General features: G+C 28.4%; 2 protein-coding genes across 2 annotated transcripts in view; both read left to right on the top strand.

Annotated features, from left to right (window-relative positions):
• The window catches only part of LOC142331457 (putative methylmalonate-semialdehyde/malonate-semialdehyde dehydrogenase [acylating], mitochondrial), a 247,944-nt gene that overhangs the window by 172,212 nt on the left and 57,128 nt on the right, over window positions 1–18,604 (top strand). The window lies entirely within an intron of this gene.
• On the top strand, window positions 4,552–17,725 carry LOC142331136 (26S proteasome non-ATPase regulatory subunit 8-like). The gene is made up of 6 exons (XM_075376832.1): window positions 4,552–4,710; window positions 7,319–7,391; window positions 9,061–9,163; window positions 11,109–11,301; window positions 14,624–14,809; window positions 17,498–17,725. The coding sequence occupies exons 1-6, from the start codon at window positions 4,603–4,605 to the stop codon at window positions 17,630–17,632; spliced, it is 798 nt and encodes a 265-aa protein (XP_075232947.1). The 5' UTR covers window positions 4,552–4,602; the 3' UTR covers window positions 17,633–17,725.

Genomic DNA, 18,604 nt, shown 5'->3' with positions numbered 1-18,604 from the left:
AATAATGTATGTGAATATGTTGTATGTATATTTATGTTTATGTTTTATGTATTTGTATCTGAATGTCGTATAATAATCTGTATATTGTATGGGAGCAATATAAAAGTGAAAAAACAATTACATTAACATAAGTATGCATCTTAAAATATACATTAATACAATATTTAAAAAAAATATCAACAAACATATAATGAGATTACAAAACAAATGAAATTAATGATAATACAGAACCATAAATAATCAAATAAAATATTGTTACAGATATCATTATGACCTTGAAAAATATGTTATTACTTTTTAAAATATATTATTTTAATTCAATCCTTGATTGGTAGCATACATAGTTTATGTATAGGTCTTTTTAGTAGACCTTTAGCAGTATTTAACATCAGCCACCCTCACTAGATAGTCAGAACCAGGATAAATTTGGCTGACAATTCCGTGCTTGCATTTCATGGAAGTGAAAATCTTCATTGGTGATCAAAACTTAATCCCCAACAGCAAGATTATGTGAGCGAAAAATTCCATTTATTTCATTGCTGTAAATAATGCAGACAGTCTTTAGATCAACGCTTCCAAATAGAAATAGACTGAATAAGTTTTTGAAGTAGTTGCCAGCGTCCTAAATGATTGACTTCAATTTTATGATAGCTGGGCTCAGGCAAGGATGTAAGTGAAGACCCAATGAGGAATTATCCTGGAGATAGAGGCTCTGGACCTCTATGATCTGTAGAAACAGAGAATATGGGATAGGAGTTAAGGCAAGCCTGATTATGCGTTAAAATTTTATATAATTCCTCAAAGTTAAGAATCATTTGACCAATAACACGCACATGTAATACTTATCACTTTTAATTGTACTTTTCCACAAGCCACCAAAATGGAGAGGTGTGGGAGGAATGAATGACCAGTTAATACCTTGTTTGTTGAAAATGGTTGAATGTATTTTAAAATTGTCTGATTTAAAAAGAGTTGATATAAGTTATAAAGTATGTTTTTAGCAGAGTGAAAGTTATTACCATTGTCAGAAAAGATTTGATTAGGAATATCTCTATGAGATATAAATTATACAAAAGTGACATCACTCTCTTCCCAGGTGTACCTTGTAAAGCCTACATCCTTGAGATTCCATGGCGTCCTGGTTGGTGTTACTTATTTCTTGTAGACCCATGATGAGAATTTTGTGGAGGCCGTTAGGCCAGTTATTATTTTTGTTTACCATTCTACATGAGCAAGTTTACATTGTGTGTGGAAATGTAGGTGATTTGCTTTGGTTTGATTTTGGACTTTGTATTTTTCTTGTCTGTGTGTATAGTGTTAGGGCATTCCAATGCTTTCGATCGCATGTTATCTTCTAAGTGGCAGCCCACCATATCCAAATACTGTCTTCTCTGGTGTTGCTTGGTTCAGCTGGTGGAATATTCCATAAAAGACCTTTCATGAATGATGATGAAGGGGTTACCTGTGTGGCGACTAGGTCCTGAATTACAACACTAGATGTGATCTAGTGAAGTTTAATTTGAGGATAAATGAAGCTGTGAAGTTTGTTTGAATTCAGTTCACTAAATTTCTCCTATTTATTCCATGTATATATCTAAGTGCACCTTGTGGAGGCTCAATCTGACTTTTGTTAAAGTTGTTATTTTGGAGGAAAGTTACAAAATCTGATATTAAACATGACACCATATATATTTATATATTCACACATTAGGTTTGAAAACAGTTGAAATGAAAATATCACTTTTGTTTTCATCCTTCTATGAAATATGTATCTAATTAGTACATGACCTCCAAAAGACGACTCAAGTTTTTATTTACCAGTTTTGTGAACAGGTTAAGTTTGCAATAATAACAACATTACATTTCATTTTGTTAATAAAATAAAATTCTGCTATTTTTTTTTTTTTTTTTTTTTTTTTTTTTTTTTTTTTTTTTTTAGTTGCAGTATTTTAAATACATGTAAGTTTAAATTTTCTTTATTTTTTTACATGACAGTCGAAGATGAGAAGTTATATAAATCTGAAAACATTTGAAGACAAACTTAGCCAAATTTAGTAAATACAACTTTCTTAATAAATTAATTTCAGGATGGTTCTACAACTGTCCTCAGTGACTGTTATTGTTGTTCTCACCCTGACATCAGTCAAGCTTATTGGTGGGTGGATCTTTGTGTTACATAAAGGATCTCGCTGTAAGTCACTTGAACTTCAGATATGTTAACACACAGCAATAATGTACCTAATAAATAAACAATTCAAATCCAACACACTTTGACCCATATTCTACAAAGGCTTTTTTTGCCTTACTCAAAAACCCACCAATACTATCAGCTAACACCAGAAAATAGCACCTGTCATTAAAAGCAGTCGTAAACATGACTAAAACCATTTTGAAGTAAGTTTTTTCAAATTTTTCATCATACATTTTGGTTTTATCAGTACTAAAACCACCAACAATATCAAATGATGATAAGAGAGAACAGCCCTAGCATTAAAAATAATACAAGAGCTAGTGAAAAGGTTTGAAGTAATGCATTTAAAAGCATATAATTCTTTTAAACATGTTTTGAGTTTCTATCATGTAGTCCATAATTTCTAATGGTAAGGAAAAAATTATTTTAATATTCATTTTATCAACTCTATAAATTTAACATAACTTAAAGATCATTACTGATGGAAAGATGTTCTAATAGAGGAGATGTTCTAAACAACCATTTAATTTTTGTTTTCCCTCTTCAGAGCTTAAATACCTTTCACATTTCGTTTACCTTCTATTATTTCAATATTGTCAACATTCTTCTCTTTTCTGGCAAAAATTCATATTTCTCATTTTTGACCCAATCCCAAAAGTTGAGCACCACATGGATAAAGTGAGTGAAAGCATAGCATAATTTTATAAAAAATGAATTCAAAGTTTGATATATATATATATATTATAAATTAACTGCACATAATCTACTATAAGAGCTTTAATATTGCATGTAAAAATGGAAAAGTTGTCTAGAGCTGTTTGATTACACTGAATTAATTCAGACCTGAAAGTGAGCTAAATTGTGGGAGATATAAAGATGATAAAAACTCAATAATACCTCTAGGCTTTAAATATAAGAATCCTGAGAACACGAACTGAAAAAATTCTTCATAATCCAAAGGAAAAACTGACCAGGAAATAATACTGCAAATTTATGGGTCTGAATTATTTGTTTTTATAGTTTTGTTGAATATTTCTACATGTCATAAAATCCAGGATGTAGGCAAAGGTATTTTTGCAGAAAGCAGGAACTTGGGTGGGTCTTTATCTTTTTAAAGGAATGTCAATTTTGTTACTGGGATTTTAGTTTTTCTAGAAATCCTTATTTTTACTTTTTATATTTAAGTTATATTTCAGAAAACTTCCTCCTGTACATTATAAAATAAGAAACTGTTCATTTATTCACAAAATCATAGCATAGAATTATATATTGCGTGATTTTTTGCAAGCAATATGGTCATAGGAATTAAATCATGGCATAATGTTTGATGTTGAGTGTTGAGCAGTGGCGGCTGGCTCATAGCTAAAATTAGCAGGGTTGCTGGTACAGAAAATTTTTTTCTGTGATTAGTTTTATGTAAAATAAAAGAACAAAAAAAAAATCAAATAGAGTAGCCTGAAGTAGGATAATAATATAATTTTACACTTTATCATATTCAAGAATATATGGTATTTGGTTTAACTGAATAAATAATAAAATGTCAATACAAATAATATTTTTTAGTATTATTAAGTAATAACTTAATAAAACATCCACTTAAAAACATTATAGTCAAATGGTGCTTAATTTAAATTTCTATGTACACAGAAACAAATACATAATTAGTTTTACTAATTACCTTCTTTTTCGCCCTTCCAGTATGTTATTGGACAGATTTGGTAATCAAAGAGCCCTTGTTTCTGCTAACTTTTGATCACTACTAAAAAGACAACTATACCACTTTCATATTCCTTCCACCGAATAATCTAGAAAAGAGATGCTCCATATATAAGCGGAGTAAAACAATAACTATCTTACACCGGCACTGCGGGAGCGACAGTGCTCTCTCACTCACTCTCTAGGAGCCTCGCGTGCAGCTTCCTATGTGCGCATGCGCATAGCAGCCAAACGCTATGCCGCTGAAACTGTGAAGCACACAATTCCATACAAAGATTTTTGTTTCTTTTTCATAAGCTGGGAGATGGCTACTAACAAGCTTAAGAATTATATATTGTACAAGTATAAAGAAAGAATTAAAAATGGACTCATATTAAATGTTATCGATAATATAAAGTGGAAATAGATGCTGCAGTTCCACAGTGCCTATACATGAGCCGCCACTGCGGTTGAGATTAACAAAAAGTTACAAATATGAGAATTGCTTATAAAACAAACTTTTACGTAATATGTCTTTTACGAACGACTCAATTTCAAATTAACCAGTTTGTCTCTAAAATGATGAAATTTCGATTAATAAGCACCAACATCGATATATTAATATTAAAATAGTCGATATTGATTTCAGGATAATCGACTACATAGCAATTTTTTTCAATCGTCAGTTGTACTGGGATTCGCTCTGTAGTTTAGCGATGGCGTCTATTAAGGAAGTGTTACTATTATATGACAAATTAAAAACTGAATGGGTAAAGAAAAGCCCACGTTTAGAAATTTGTGATCAGTTACTTACTAAGCTAAAGGCAAGTATAAATGAAATTGTATTTTTGCTTCGTGTACTGGAAAATGGTCAGACTTTCGGTTTATTTTGTAGGTTAGGTAATGATTCTGCTGTTTTATTGTTACAATGTTGACACGAACTCAGAATATTTTGTCTTCAGAAATTAATCTATATTATATTAATGACAGTTTATGTTATCAAGTATGCCAAATGGAAGTTGCATTGCCAGTTGAAAGTAGTCCTTTTTCGGAATGACTTAATGTAAGTTAACAGAATCATTCTCCCAGTAGCAAAGTAGGTGTTTTCTTGGAAACTCGATTTGTTGTGAGATTATTGGTAGCAAGATGTTATAATTTTGGATGATATAAATATTAATAATTACAAATGTTCAAAAAAGTAATTACCATGAACAAAAAAGTAATAGAATAAAAAATAATAATTAAAAAAAATCTAAACAGCAGAGAACTGGCAAAATGAATATGAGCACTTGTGTTAAATTAAAATATTAAAATAATTTTTTAATACTAGATTTCATACCAACAATAAAACTCATTGGAATATTACAGTGTTCTAGTGTCATTTTTCAACTGAATAGTAATTTTATAGTTTTGGCTTAGATGCTTTTTTTTGTTGCTTGAAAAAAGTTACGTAGGTATTGTTTTTTTAAGGTATATATTTCATTTGTTCTTTAATTATTTATTCATTTTTGTTAATAACAACAGGCTGTTGCCCAAGCACAGATAAGTTGAAAGGTATAAATTGTAAATTAAAAATTTATAATAATTGTAAATGAAAGATGAAATTTTTATTACAAATGAAGAAATTCTGAGAATAACTGGTGTTCAAATCAGTAATTTATTTTCTGTTATGGTGTCTGCATTGTTTATTTTTTCAAAAATTTATTTATAGTTTATTTTTGTTTATTGACTTAAATTTGTTGATTTTTATAATGATTTTCTGATTTTGATGAATGATTTTCTTGTGTAAGAACTATAACTTGCCTTAAAAATTACTTATAGTTTGCTGTATTTTAAATACTAATGTTATGTGACAAAGCATTGTATTTTATGTATAATTTTTCATTTTAACTGCTGATGAAGTAATTAATTACTTTGAAAGCATTAAGTTGGTAAGTGACTTTTAATCTTTATGTATTGTACGAAGATGAAACAAATTTAAACGGTAATTTTGCTATTCTATATAGCAAGCAGTTCCGAGCTGGGTGGGAGAGTGGCAGGTTAATTTCGGTGTGTTAGACAGGGGAACCAGCTTGGTTAGTTCCTCTGCCCTTCTGTGATCACTACAGCCATGAATGAGCAAGCGGATCCATCGTCTGTTGCACAACATATAATCATAAAGATTTTAACTAATTGAGTTAAACCCGTGGAAATTTTAACTTGTTTAAAGGTACAGTTTGGTGATGCTACACTGTATAAATGGGCCAGACAATTTAAGGGTGGGCGAGAAGTGTAGAAAACAAAAGTCATGATCGATGCCCAAGGTGACAACATCCATGTTGTTAGAACTTATCAAAGGTGATTGTTGAAGAAATCACATCAGAACTGGGTATTGGCTGTGAAAGTGCTCAATCCATTATCACTGATCATCTTTGCTTTAGAAAAATTAGTGCTTGATGGGTTCTGAGGTTGCTGACCGAAAATCAAAAGCAGGTCTGGTTGGAGATCTGTGAGAGACTTCTGAATCAATTTCGGCAAGAAGCGGATGATTTTTTTAAGGCACATTATCACATGTGATGAGGCAAGGGTCCATCATTACACTCTTGAGTCAAAAATGGCGATTGAAGAGTGGCAAAGGGAGGATGAGGGCTGCCCAGTGAGGCCAAAACCCGTCTGTCAGCTGGAAAAGTTCTTGCAACGATTTTTTTTTGATCAAGGAGAGTTTTACTCATTGATTTTCTTCACAATCAAATAATGGTGAATACGACTTACCATTGCCAGCTGCCTACCGAAACAAAAGACAGGGTATGCCTATCAGAGATGTCATCCTACTCCATGAAAATGCCACGCACTGCAATTTTGGCAAGTGATAAATTGGAAAAAATGCACTGGGGAAACCCTTACCACCATCCCTACAATCCAGGTTTGCCCCACTGTGACTATTTTTTGGACAATATATTTAGGAAGTTCTTTTTCTGTTATGATATTTAATTATTCATTTGAATGATGTAGGATCATATTTGCCTTAAAAAAAAAACTATTAGTAAAAACACCTTTTATACAGAAAGATAAGAATCGCTTGAAGGGGAGCAATTCGTAAACAATGAAGATGTTTAATACTGCATGCGCAATTGGTTGACGACTCGTCCTCAAACCTTTTATGAACAAGGAATATTTAAGTTTCCAAATCATTGGCAAAGTCTATAGATCATGCAGGAGACTATACAGAGAAATGATGAAGGTATTAATTGTATATTATTTATCAATAAATGTATTAAAAAAAATTACCTTTTACATTTGATTCATTCTCGTATTTGGTAGTTTTGATTTTATATTCTTTTAATCAGTTGAATTATATTATTGAATATAGTGGAGGAAAAAACATTTGAAAAATATATATGTTCATATATCTACATTTTAAAAAAAAGTCTTGTTAAACTTTCTTTTATATAGGTTGGTCTAACTAATCTTATGTTCCTGCCTACATCAAATTCAAAAGCATCACAACAGGAGCTTCTGTTAGCAAGTAAGTCACATTGATGGAAATTCCTACATTATTTTTATTTCTGTTAAATGTTATCATATGTCAGTATGTGTTTTTGTTTTTAAAATTCTCAGTATCGATTTCAAGTTATGCCACAGCTACTTAAATTTCATATGAAGTATATAACATTCTGTTACTGTTATTATAACTTTTAGACTAATTATTTTATATAAAAACCCAAAGCATTTTTATAATGATTGAAATTAAATGTAGTATTCACAAGATCTAATCAAAAGAAAAATTCAAATAAAATTATCTGTGCATAGTCATTATATAAATATATTATAACATTGTAACATTTATCTATGTAAATGTTACAGCAATGAAATTACCATATATGTTTGATTTGTTTAAGAAGTCTTGAAAAAATAAATCGAATTTGATTGTAAACTATTTAAAATAAAATATGTGTAGTTTATTTACAAATATTAAGATTATTTGTAGAACTGTTAGGTGGAACTAGTCAGACAAGATATGGTCATTACTTTAATCAGTAATGCTAAGGTAAGTTTAACCTTAAGAAGTGTTATTGTAATTAAAATTCTGTGGAGTCACATTTAAATAAATCTAACCATCATTCAATGTGTTTTAGATCAGCTATCAATGATGCCACCCACTGAGCAGAAAGCTTTTTCATACCCAAAACATGCAAAATGTAATGGAGATTGTCTGTCTAGATGTTTACAATATTAACAAGCTGCATACCTTTAGTTGGTAATTGTTTAATAAAAGAGGTTGGGTTTTTGTGACGACTTGGTTGGTGGTAGTTTTTGGGCACCCTGAGCCTTTATCATCATCTTGAATGCATATACAACCAAGTTTTACCATCGAAAATGAAGGGAAAAAATTCTTTAAAGCGGAATATGACTTTTTCCATGTCTGTCAGCTTTAAATCTTTTAAAACAGTGAGAGTACTTTATAATAGCTTATAACAATTTTATCCATTTTTCAGAAAGTATCAATACTTGTTTACTTTAATCACACAAACACAACAGACTAAACACACGTCTGAAACTTTACAACATCCATCTTATGCCTATCTTTACAACTTGCCACTTGGCAAATATCATCATTTGATCGTACTTATGTATGTGTCAGGCTGAGAACTTTCTGAATGATCTTGGTATATTAACAGTTTTTTTATTTATAAATAGCACATTTAATTTTTGTCAATCTCCATGGCGGAGTGGTAGCCTCTCAGCCTTCCATCTGGAGGTCCTGGGTTCAAATCCGGGTCAGGCATGGCATTTATCATACACTACAATCTTTCATTCTCATAGGACAAAATGACCAAAACAGTCGATTATCATCTCAAAAAAAAAAAGCTTACCTTCTATAGCATTACTTTTTACATTTATAGCATTTACCTTTTTTCATAGCATTACCTATTACACAGCTATGAAATATAAGTTATTAGTTTCTTATTAATATTGTAATAAATTTAAAAAAATTTTTTTTTGAAATTTATAGTGCGAGACTCAATTTTTACTTTACGTATTTGTTCTTAAATATACATTTTTGTTTTCAAGGTTGTTGTCATGTTTAACAAGACATGTTAAAACAATTTTTTATATTGTAATTTTACCTAAATGATTGTTAAATCTCATGTTTATTTTACATTAATCATATTGTATTTAATTTAAAATTTCAGGAGATATTTTAGAAATAGGTGCTCAATGGAGTATTGCTGTGAAAGATATACCATCTTTTGAAAGATATATGGCACAGTTGAAATGTTATTATTTGGATTATAAGTAAGTATATTTTTATCAAAACACTATTTTTTAGTATATTACTAATTAGAATTAGAATATTTTGATAATATATAGCAGTTATTTTTATAATCTATTCTGGTACTGATCTGAGTCCAGTCTCTTTGTCAGGGTTCTTGGTTGCCAATTGTGTCCCATTAGTTTAAAGATAATTGTTAATAATACTGTAGTATTTATCTAAGCAAAGAAAGGAATTTTTTAAGTGGTACAAAATCAGGTCACTATTACTTTTTTAAATAACTTTTATTTTTTTAAATATCTTAATTTTTTCATGAAAATGCACTAATCTTGTAGTTATTAGCACAGTTTAAATATTTATATATATACACCTATAAAGCAACTTGTCGTGACTGACTGATCACATCAGTGCCCAACAAAACTACTGAAGATAAATTGAAAAAATTTGTATACATGTTCTTATGGTGTAAGAGCACACTAAGAAAGGATTTTTTTTTTAAATTCTGAGTTTAAAGATTAAAATATGGTGTTATGATAAAATTTACTATTTTTTTTTTTTTATTTCTCTGTAAAAATTAAGGTAACTTGATTTTTGGTGTATAATCATCATGTGTATATCAAAAAATCGATTTTAACAAAGTTTAAAGGGTTGAAATGCAATTTGAATTTTTTTTTGAAAGTTGCAATTTTTTTTTCAGTAACAACAGCAATTGATATTTTAAATAAAATGTTTCAATAAAAATTAGTATTATATGCTAAAGCTGTGTCATCTGCATGTGCTTTTATCAAAAACTTAAATTTCACTTTATATCTGTTATTGATGTATGAAAGTTTATAATCTTTTTTTTTTAACCAAGCCTTTGTTTGTTAATGTAATATCCAGTAGGGCTTAAAATTTTATATAATTCTGTAATATTTAAGAAATGAATAAAAAATTTACCTCATAGTAAACAGAATGCTTTGTAGAAAGATACAATTTAGTTGTGTAATGTTTGGCATCACCTCACTCTTTTGGGATAGAAATTTCTCATTGCTGGGGTTTGTTACCATGTCACCTATGTCCAGATTCCCAGATTTGAATTCTTCTTTCACAGAAAATAAATTCAATCTTTTATTAAACCATAAAAATGTTGAATGAAAATTTTTTTTGCCTTGTTTTTTTAATGAAGATGTAAAAAATACCTACATAAATTCAAGCATGTTAGAGGAAATCCTTATTTATTCTGTTATTGTTTTTACAATATCAGGAGAGTACATAAGAAATTTCACTGCTATGTATTACTGGTTGTATAGTAATTACAACAAAAAATAAAACGTGTGCGTGCATACATGCATGCTTGTAGATCTCAACAAATTTACATTAAAATAAACCAGACTAAAATAAGCACAATAAGATTTCTTTAGGATTGGAGTCTTTTATTCAAAAGTAAAGTGTGCTTATGAAAATGGTAATGCAGATGTTAAGTTTGTGTCCTTCTCTCCCTGTTTCTTTTCCTTTGATAAATTAGATATCGCATTAAATGAAAGTTTTCTCTAAGTAATGATTTGCCATCAATCGATTTAAAGTGTAAATTTCAGTGGACACTACTTGAAATGCAATTGCAATTATATTTATGTAGTTGTAAAAAAAAATATTCCCTTACATCTGTTCCATTATGTAAGCGTTAATTCAGTCATAATTGTTAATTGTGTACATTTTAAGTTCTACTTATTTTTAATAACTGGTTTCAGGAATTAATGTGTGTTAAAATAAAATCTGATGTAGAACAAGTCTACATTAAATTTAAATTTACTATATATAAAATAATACAATGTTTTTATTTTAATTACAAACCTTTTATTAGTTTTCTATTAAATCAGGTGAAGTAAATGTTAATTTTTTTAATATAAGTACTGCTCTGAAAAATTTACTCCCAACATGTTATTTTATGTTAAGAAAATTTAGTGAAAAACTTTATTGTTATTTTAGGGATCAATTGCCAGAATCTGCATTTAAATATCAGCTGTTGGGTTTGAACCTATTATTACTATTATCACAAAATAGAGTTGCAGAATTTCATACTGAATTGGAACTTCTACCTTCAGATCAAATTCAGTCAAATATTTATATCAGACATCCATTGTCACTGGAACAGTATCTCATGGAAGGCAGTTACAATAAGGTAGTATTTTTTTAATAATTAGGGGTTTACAATAATAATTACTAAATTAACTTCATTACATTTAGAGCCATTTTTTCACATAATGTTTGAATCATGAAATGTTCTAAAGATACATGAGTATCTTTTCTCAGTTTCATGAGTTTCTTTTTAACAGTTACAATGTAAGAAGTTCTTGACCTGAAATCTACCTGCTGTATTACATGTTTTGTATTTATTTAGTGATAGTTCTTCCTTGCTAGAACCTATAAATTTATGTAGGCTTGCCTAATTTCATTATATTGTCGCTTGTTGGCTGCTTGATCAGGATATTGAAAAATTAACAATTTAAGAATGTTAATATAATTACAATCTATTAGTTTCAGAACATAAATAAAATAAGACAAATCAATAATAATAATAACAGTAGTAATAAAAATGACATTAATAAATAATAACAATAGTAATCACAACCATAACAATAATAATAAAAAAACAATGATTACATATAAAATAAAATTTAAATCAAGGTCAAGATTTATTTACAGGTAGTTAAATATTAAAAACCAGAATTCAGTCCCATCAATAAAAAACATTATTATGATCGCTGTTATTTATACCTGATAATTGATATTATATTGCTATGAAAATAAGATTAGTCTACAGTTCTTTTACTGCAAATACCTTTCTTTTTAACAAATAAATATAGAGCAGTTTTATTTATTTATTTATAAACTATAGTTTATGAATGAATCTAACACTCTATCCCTTTCTCTAACTGTCTGTAGGAACTCACTGGACAACCTCCTGCAGTCCCTCACTGTTCTCACTGGAATTACTTGTGGTGTCACCTTACACGTTCTACAAACATGCACAATGTCACTTCAGATTTCTTGCATAGTACTTGCTTCATCAAAACTCAACTCGTCTTTCCTGGAGTATTTATACTCCTACCCTCTTTACCTGCAGAATGAGGCCCAAGTTAAAGCATGAGAATGATCTTGAGAGACATTTTCCGATACATTCCTACCTTAGTTCGATATTTCTTCTCATGGAGCAACATCTATTTGTAGATGTGTCGTTGGGCAGTATTACAAAGAACAATTGTTAAACAGACCTGTTGCTTCATTAAAAGGGTTACTTTTAGCCCCTTTCTGGATTCCTCCCATTATTATACTTTCTACTACTTTCTTCTTAATTGGCACAAATCTGTTAACTTAGATCTGTTATATCGGTCTTATTACAACATTATGTGCTTATTTTTTGTGGTAGTCTGATATTTTTACCCATTTTATCAATATTTTACTGATTTTTTGTTTATAATAATAACTTTCAATGGAAAACACTATTTGTTGATGTAAGAGTTTAGTGATCATATATTATTTTCATAAATTCACTCTGCTTTTTATATAATTTTTCTTTTACATACAGATGTAAATGAGTTTTAATCAATTAACTTAGTTAATAAAACAACTCCAACGTTAAAAATACATTTTTATTAGTTGACTGGATGGTAGTTTTAGCATGGCATAAACAATTGATTATTCACTAAATTTATTTATCTTTTTTAAATAAACCTTTTAAAGTATTAGGTAACATCATAAGATCTTTTTGAAAGTATATTGAGTTTTTTATTTGAAAAATGTAACTATATAAAAGCTTATAGATTTATGTACCTGGACTTATTGTTTTTAAATGAGCTGTGTAAAAATGCATACAAAATATTTTCTGTTGAAGAATTCTGTAAATGTTGTAAAAAAAGTATGTTAATAAATAAGTTAAATAATTATTTAAGGTTTTACAGAACAGTAAATCAATTAAATATTTATTTTTTTTTAAGATTGTTTTGTCTGGTGAAGTAAAAAGAAAAAACATACTCATTCTTAATGTATAATTATCATGTCAGTATGTTTTATATATACATATAAAACCATTATTAAAAATTTTTCTATGGCATGGTAACAGTTGATAAAAAATCTGATGCGGACACCACATAACTTCCTTGCACTTCTATTAAATTACACATACACATTTTTTGCTGCACTTCATTAAAACTTATTCTGTTTGAACCTGAGATATGATCCTCCAATTCTTTAATGAAGTGGACAGTTACACAATTGCTAAAATATTAGTTATTAACATCAAATATTCATACAATTATTAATTCAACAATATTACCTGAATTAGGATAAAGTAAAGTCCTTGTATTACCCTTTAAATAAATGCATATCTCATATCTAATACTATGTTTTTTTTAAATTATTATGATGTAACCATTAACAATATGAAAATCAGTTGTTTCACCAAATCTGATGTGGACACCTACCACATGACTTATTTGTATGCCTATTATATTACATATACACATTTTTTTGAAAAATACATTAAATTTTATTTCATTAATAACTTCTGATATTCTTTTATTGTTGAAATTATTAATTATTACTGAGTTATTATTTATTGTAATTTTTTTTTACAATCTGAGGTTAATAATTATTTTTTTTTTGTCTTCAGTCATTTGACTGGTTTGATGCAGCTCTCCAAGATTCCCTATCTAGTGATAGTCATTTCATTTCAGTATACCCTCTACATCCTACATCCCCAACAATTTGTTTTACATACTCCAAACGTGGCCTGCCTACACAATTTTTCCCTTCTACCTGTCCTTCCAATATTAAAGCGACTATTCCAGGATGCCTTAGTATGTGGCCTATAAGTCTGTCTCTTCTTTTAACTATATTTTTCCAAATGCTTCTTTCTTCATCTATTTGCCACAATACCTCTTCATCTGTCACTTTATCCACCCATCTGATTTTTAACATTCTCCTATAGCACCACATTTCAAAAGCTTCTAATCTTTTCTTCTCAGATACTCCAGTCGTCCAAGTTTCACTTCCATATAAAGCGACACTCCAAACATACACTTTCAAAAATCTTTTCCTGACATTTAATGATGTCACATTTATTAATAATTATTAATAAATCAATATATTTAAATTAAAAAAAAAAAAGTTAAAAAAAGGAGATGAGTCTGATTCGAACCGTTACAGTGCTTAACACATACAGATAAATTTTTGTATTTTACATTTTTTAGTGACTAATGTGTACAGAAGTTGATAAAAAAAAGTTATCTTAAAATGAGCTTTGTTCAGTTGTTGCGAATTGTGTTTATTTCAATGAATATTATATTTTAATAATGATTTATTATTAAAATAATGGTACATTATTTTTAAATTATAATTATATGTGTTTTGCGTGTATGTAGTCCCACTTTATCTGTGGGACAACTAATTATTTCTGTAAATAATTACTCCTTTCGTTCATTAACATTAGGTTAATGTTTCAGATATTTTTAGCTAAAGGAAATGTTCCAGCTGAAAGTTATAATTTTTTTATTGATATCTTGTTGGACACCATACGTAATGAGATTGCAGGATGTATGGAAAAAGCCTACAGAAAAATCTCTGTGAAAGAAGCATCTAGAATGTTAAATTTACCCAGCCAAGCTGCTTTAAAGAAGTACTGCAGTGAGGTAACTTACAAAAAGTTAATTTTTATCTACCTACTTCTTAATCTAGATAATAATTTTATTTATAAAATGATATAAAAGATTAAAGTAGGCAATTTTTTGTTTGTTTTTAATATTAGAACAATTTTTCTTTTTTTCTTAATTACCAGTTTAAATAAAATAATATATTTTGTCTCCTGTAAAAGAAATTGTTATAATTTTTCTCCAGGCACATCTGGCATTTACCTTAAAAATATGTGGACATAAACTTTAGTTGTATAACTTAACTGTTTAAATGTTCAAAATTTATTTTGGTTTGGCTATATGTAGAGTGATTGATACTACCATGAACAGTGTTTCAAGTTTAATTTAAAACCTGGGTTAATTTAAAGCTCACCCCTATTTTGTAAACCAATTTTCATAGAGAAATATACCCATCATTTCTAATTCATACATCATATTATTTTGGAATTCTTATGAGAAGATTTAATAATTGCTATTTGAATATCATATGCTATTCCTGTTGTTAATTTTGATCAGTATCGTCTACATATGATTTTTCAAATATAGTCTTTAATGGTAAACTTTATTTACGATTTCAACTTTAGTTTTACCCAGTTTTTTCGTAACTTTATTGGTTATTATATCAATTAGAGCTGTAGTGTCAATGTTTACAATTTTAAACTTTATCAGATTTGGAAATATATAATAACTTGAAGTATGTTATACATACATGACTGCTTGTCATGTCAAGAGTCACTATCTGCGCTATAGAACCTTTATTAATTTATTGTACATTTGGTTTTCTGTTTGTCTTTTTCTCCTTTAATTTTATTGTGGTATAATTTTGGGATCTTTATAATGATGAATATAGGAATGCTACACATAATATTGATTGTCTCATAATAAAAAATTTATATTTATTTTTGTTATTTTGAATTAGTTTTTGCCCAGACCCAAATCTTATTTTACAAAATTTTTTTAAGCAGTTTCGTGATTGTATTTCATTGGTGGTACTTTTCACATTTTTTAGGAACAGAAAGTACAGTTAACAGAAGAACCCTTGGCATAATTACTGTTACTATACCTTGGCATAATTTTACTGTTTTTTTTTGTTTTTTTTTTTTTTTTTAACGTGTGTTTGTATTTTATTTATTTTACTCCAAAAAAAAATAGGCTAATGCCTAATTACAGTTTTTCATTTTAGAATAACTGTTTCATATGAAAAATGCCAAGTTTGATCAGGATTTGAACCCAGAATCCTCCAGATGAAAAACAGAAATGTTACCATCCACCTGGAGGATAGCAGATTGTATCCTAGCAGCAGAATATAATTATTTACAAAAGTAATTTTTTCATTTATCTAATACTTACTATTTTTTTTTCTCAGTGGTATGTTTATCATATCAGTTTCTATATTTTTAATTTTTTTTTAGTATCTTTTTTAATGAATTCACATACATATATGTTCTATTGAAATTAAACTTTAGATCCATATTTTTCTTCTGTATTGTTAAATTATATTTTTAATTCTATTAACATATACCACCTAGTACAGAATATTGAGATAAGACTCATCTTACCGTAATTTTATCTTTGTAGTACTTTGGCAGGATCCCATGAAAGAACTATCATGATAAAATTAAGGTCAGTCATGTCTTATCTCATTATTCTGTACTAAGTAATATATGTAAATAGAATTTAAACATACAAAGCATGAATTTATACATTCCAACAAAGCAGAGGTTTCTACAAAAGAGCTAAACATAGAGAAAAAGAAAAGATAATATGCAATAAATAATTGAAAAAAAAATATTTTTATGAATGTACAACCATTGATAAAAATAATAGTCATTTATTTTTTTTTTAAATATCCATATAATCATAGCCTAACAAAATATATATGCATGCCTAACAAAATAGCTATAACTTTCAAACCAGCACATATGTTCCAGCTATGTTTATTATAATTTATTTTTTCAAGAACATCTTTCATCACATCGTATGTCTCTTTCAAATTAATACCATAAGTGATTGGTATCAAAGGATATTTGTTACCGCTGTTTAGTAGAACCACTTTTAAACTATACTTGGATGAATCTATGAAAAGACGCCAGTCCTCAGGTTTATGAGCTTGTCCTAAGTGCAACATAAGCACATCAATATTTGTGCAATAAACCAAATTATTTTCATCAATAAAGTACTGTAATACTATAATGTAATATTTTTTGTTCATAAGCATCTGGAAGTCATTGAAAAATGGTCGTCTTTCATCTTATTGACAAATCATTTTTGCAAAAAATCGTGTTATCCATCCACAGCTTGTTTTAAAATCAACGATTTAGCGATTTCATGAGCATATGATTGACACATTTCTGTCATGACAGCATAACCACATTTCCTTTTTTCCATAACAAAGTCATACAATTTTTTTTCTGTGTCTGTGTATTTTGGTTTTAAGCCACGAAAAGCCCATTTATTACCAGTGCCTTTCACCAGAACTTGTTTCTTTTATGCCAGTCTCGAATGCAGCTTTCATCTACATCAAATTTTCTTCCTGCCGCCTGATTTCCAAATTTATTGTTGTAGCCTTATTTTTTTATAGTTATTTATATAGTTTACTTTCTGTTTTGTGATTTTTAAATTCTTAAAATTTCAACAAAGAAATATATTTAATAAAATAATGTATAATATTTTTTTAACATTTTTCAGAAAAAATGGAAGCTTGGTTCTGATAATTATTATTCGTTTGCAATTGAAGAAAAGAAAAGCGATGAATCACTACCATCTGTTGAATTAGCAGAACAAGTGATAGAATATGCAAGAGAACTGGAAATGATTGTTTAAATTAATTTGCTTTTAACTTTATAAATTTATTATTGTGCAAACTACTTTAAATAATTAACCTATGTATAATAAAATTGAGCAGCCCCCTACTAAGATTTTTGTTTCTTTTTTATCATCTAAAATTATATTTCTTCCTTCTTTCTTCAAAGTCTGAATAGTTTTTCTGAGAAAATTTATAATTTAAATGCCACCATTTATGTCTGATGCTCTGTGAATTGTAAAACTGTAAACTGTAGATTACAATTAAAATTGTAAACTGTAGATTATATAATATATTAATAATTTATTTTCTATTTTACTAACTTTCTTTTAATTTTTTGCAAGAAAAATTGTTCAAGTTTTTGAGAAAAGTGACAGTTCTTTTGTAAATTTCTGGATATCATAGATTTATAACAATAGTTATATTTGTTATTGTTATAAGCATAATAAATTTTTGTAATTCATCAGAAAACTAGCAATTGATTTATGTAATTTCACATTGTAATTTTTATTTTATAAGGTTAACTAGCAATATAAAAACATAGCAGGACAAAAATTAAGCAAAAAATAACATATTATTATATAAGATGTATTGAAAAATAGAACTTTTGTAATAATGTATAGGCCATGTTTCAATAAGTGGTGCAACCTAATGGAAACTTTCAGAAGGACAATGCTATCATTGTTACTTTTCGAGCTAAAACAGGTGTCTAGTAAAACATAAGTAAGTAGGTACATTAATTTTTATCAGATTTTTAGTAAAGTAAAACAAAGATCTTGAAAAAACTGACATTTAAAATGCTTTTTCTAGCATTTTGTAAGACTGTATGAATCATTTTGTAGCAATGTAATTGAACAGGAACCAAAGCGTCCATTAATGAAAATTACTGAACTGAGTGACTTTCCATGCCAACAAATGATGATAATATTGTTCTAGTTTGTGCTCTGGTTCATGAAGATCACCACTTAATTGTTTGAGAGATTGCTTATAAA

Source organism: Lycorma delicatula, chromosome 10 (assembly GCF_047948215.1).
Source record: "Lycorma delicatula isolate Av1 chromosome 10, ASM4794821v1, whole genome shotgun sequence".
Classification (NCBI taxonomy): Eukaryota; Metazoa; Arthropoda; class Insecta; order Hemiptera; family Fulgoridae; genus Lycorma; species Lycorma delicatula.
This window is presented reverse-complemented; position numbering and strand designations above follow the sequence as displayed.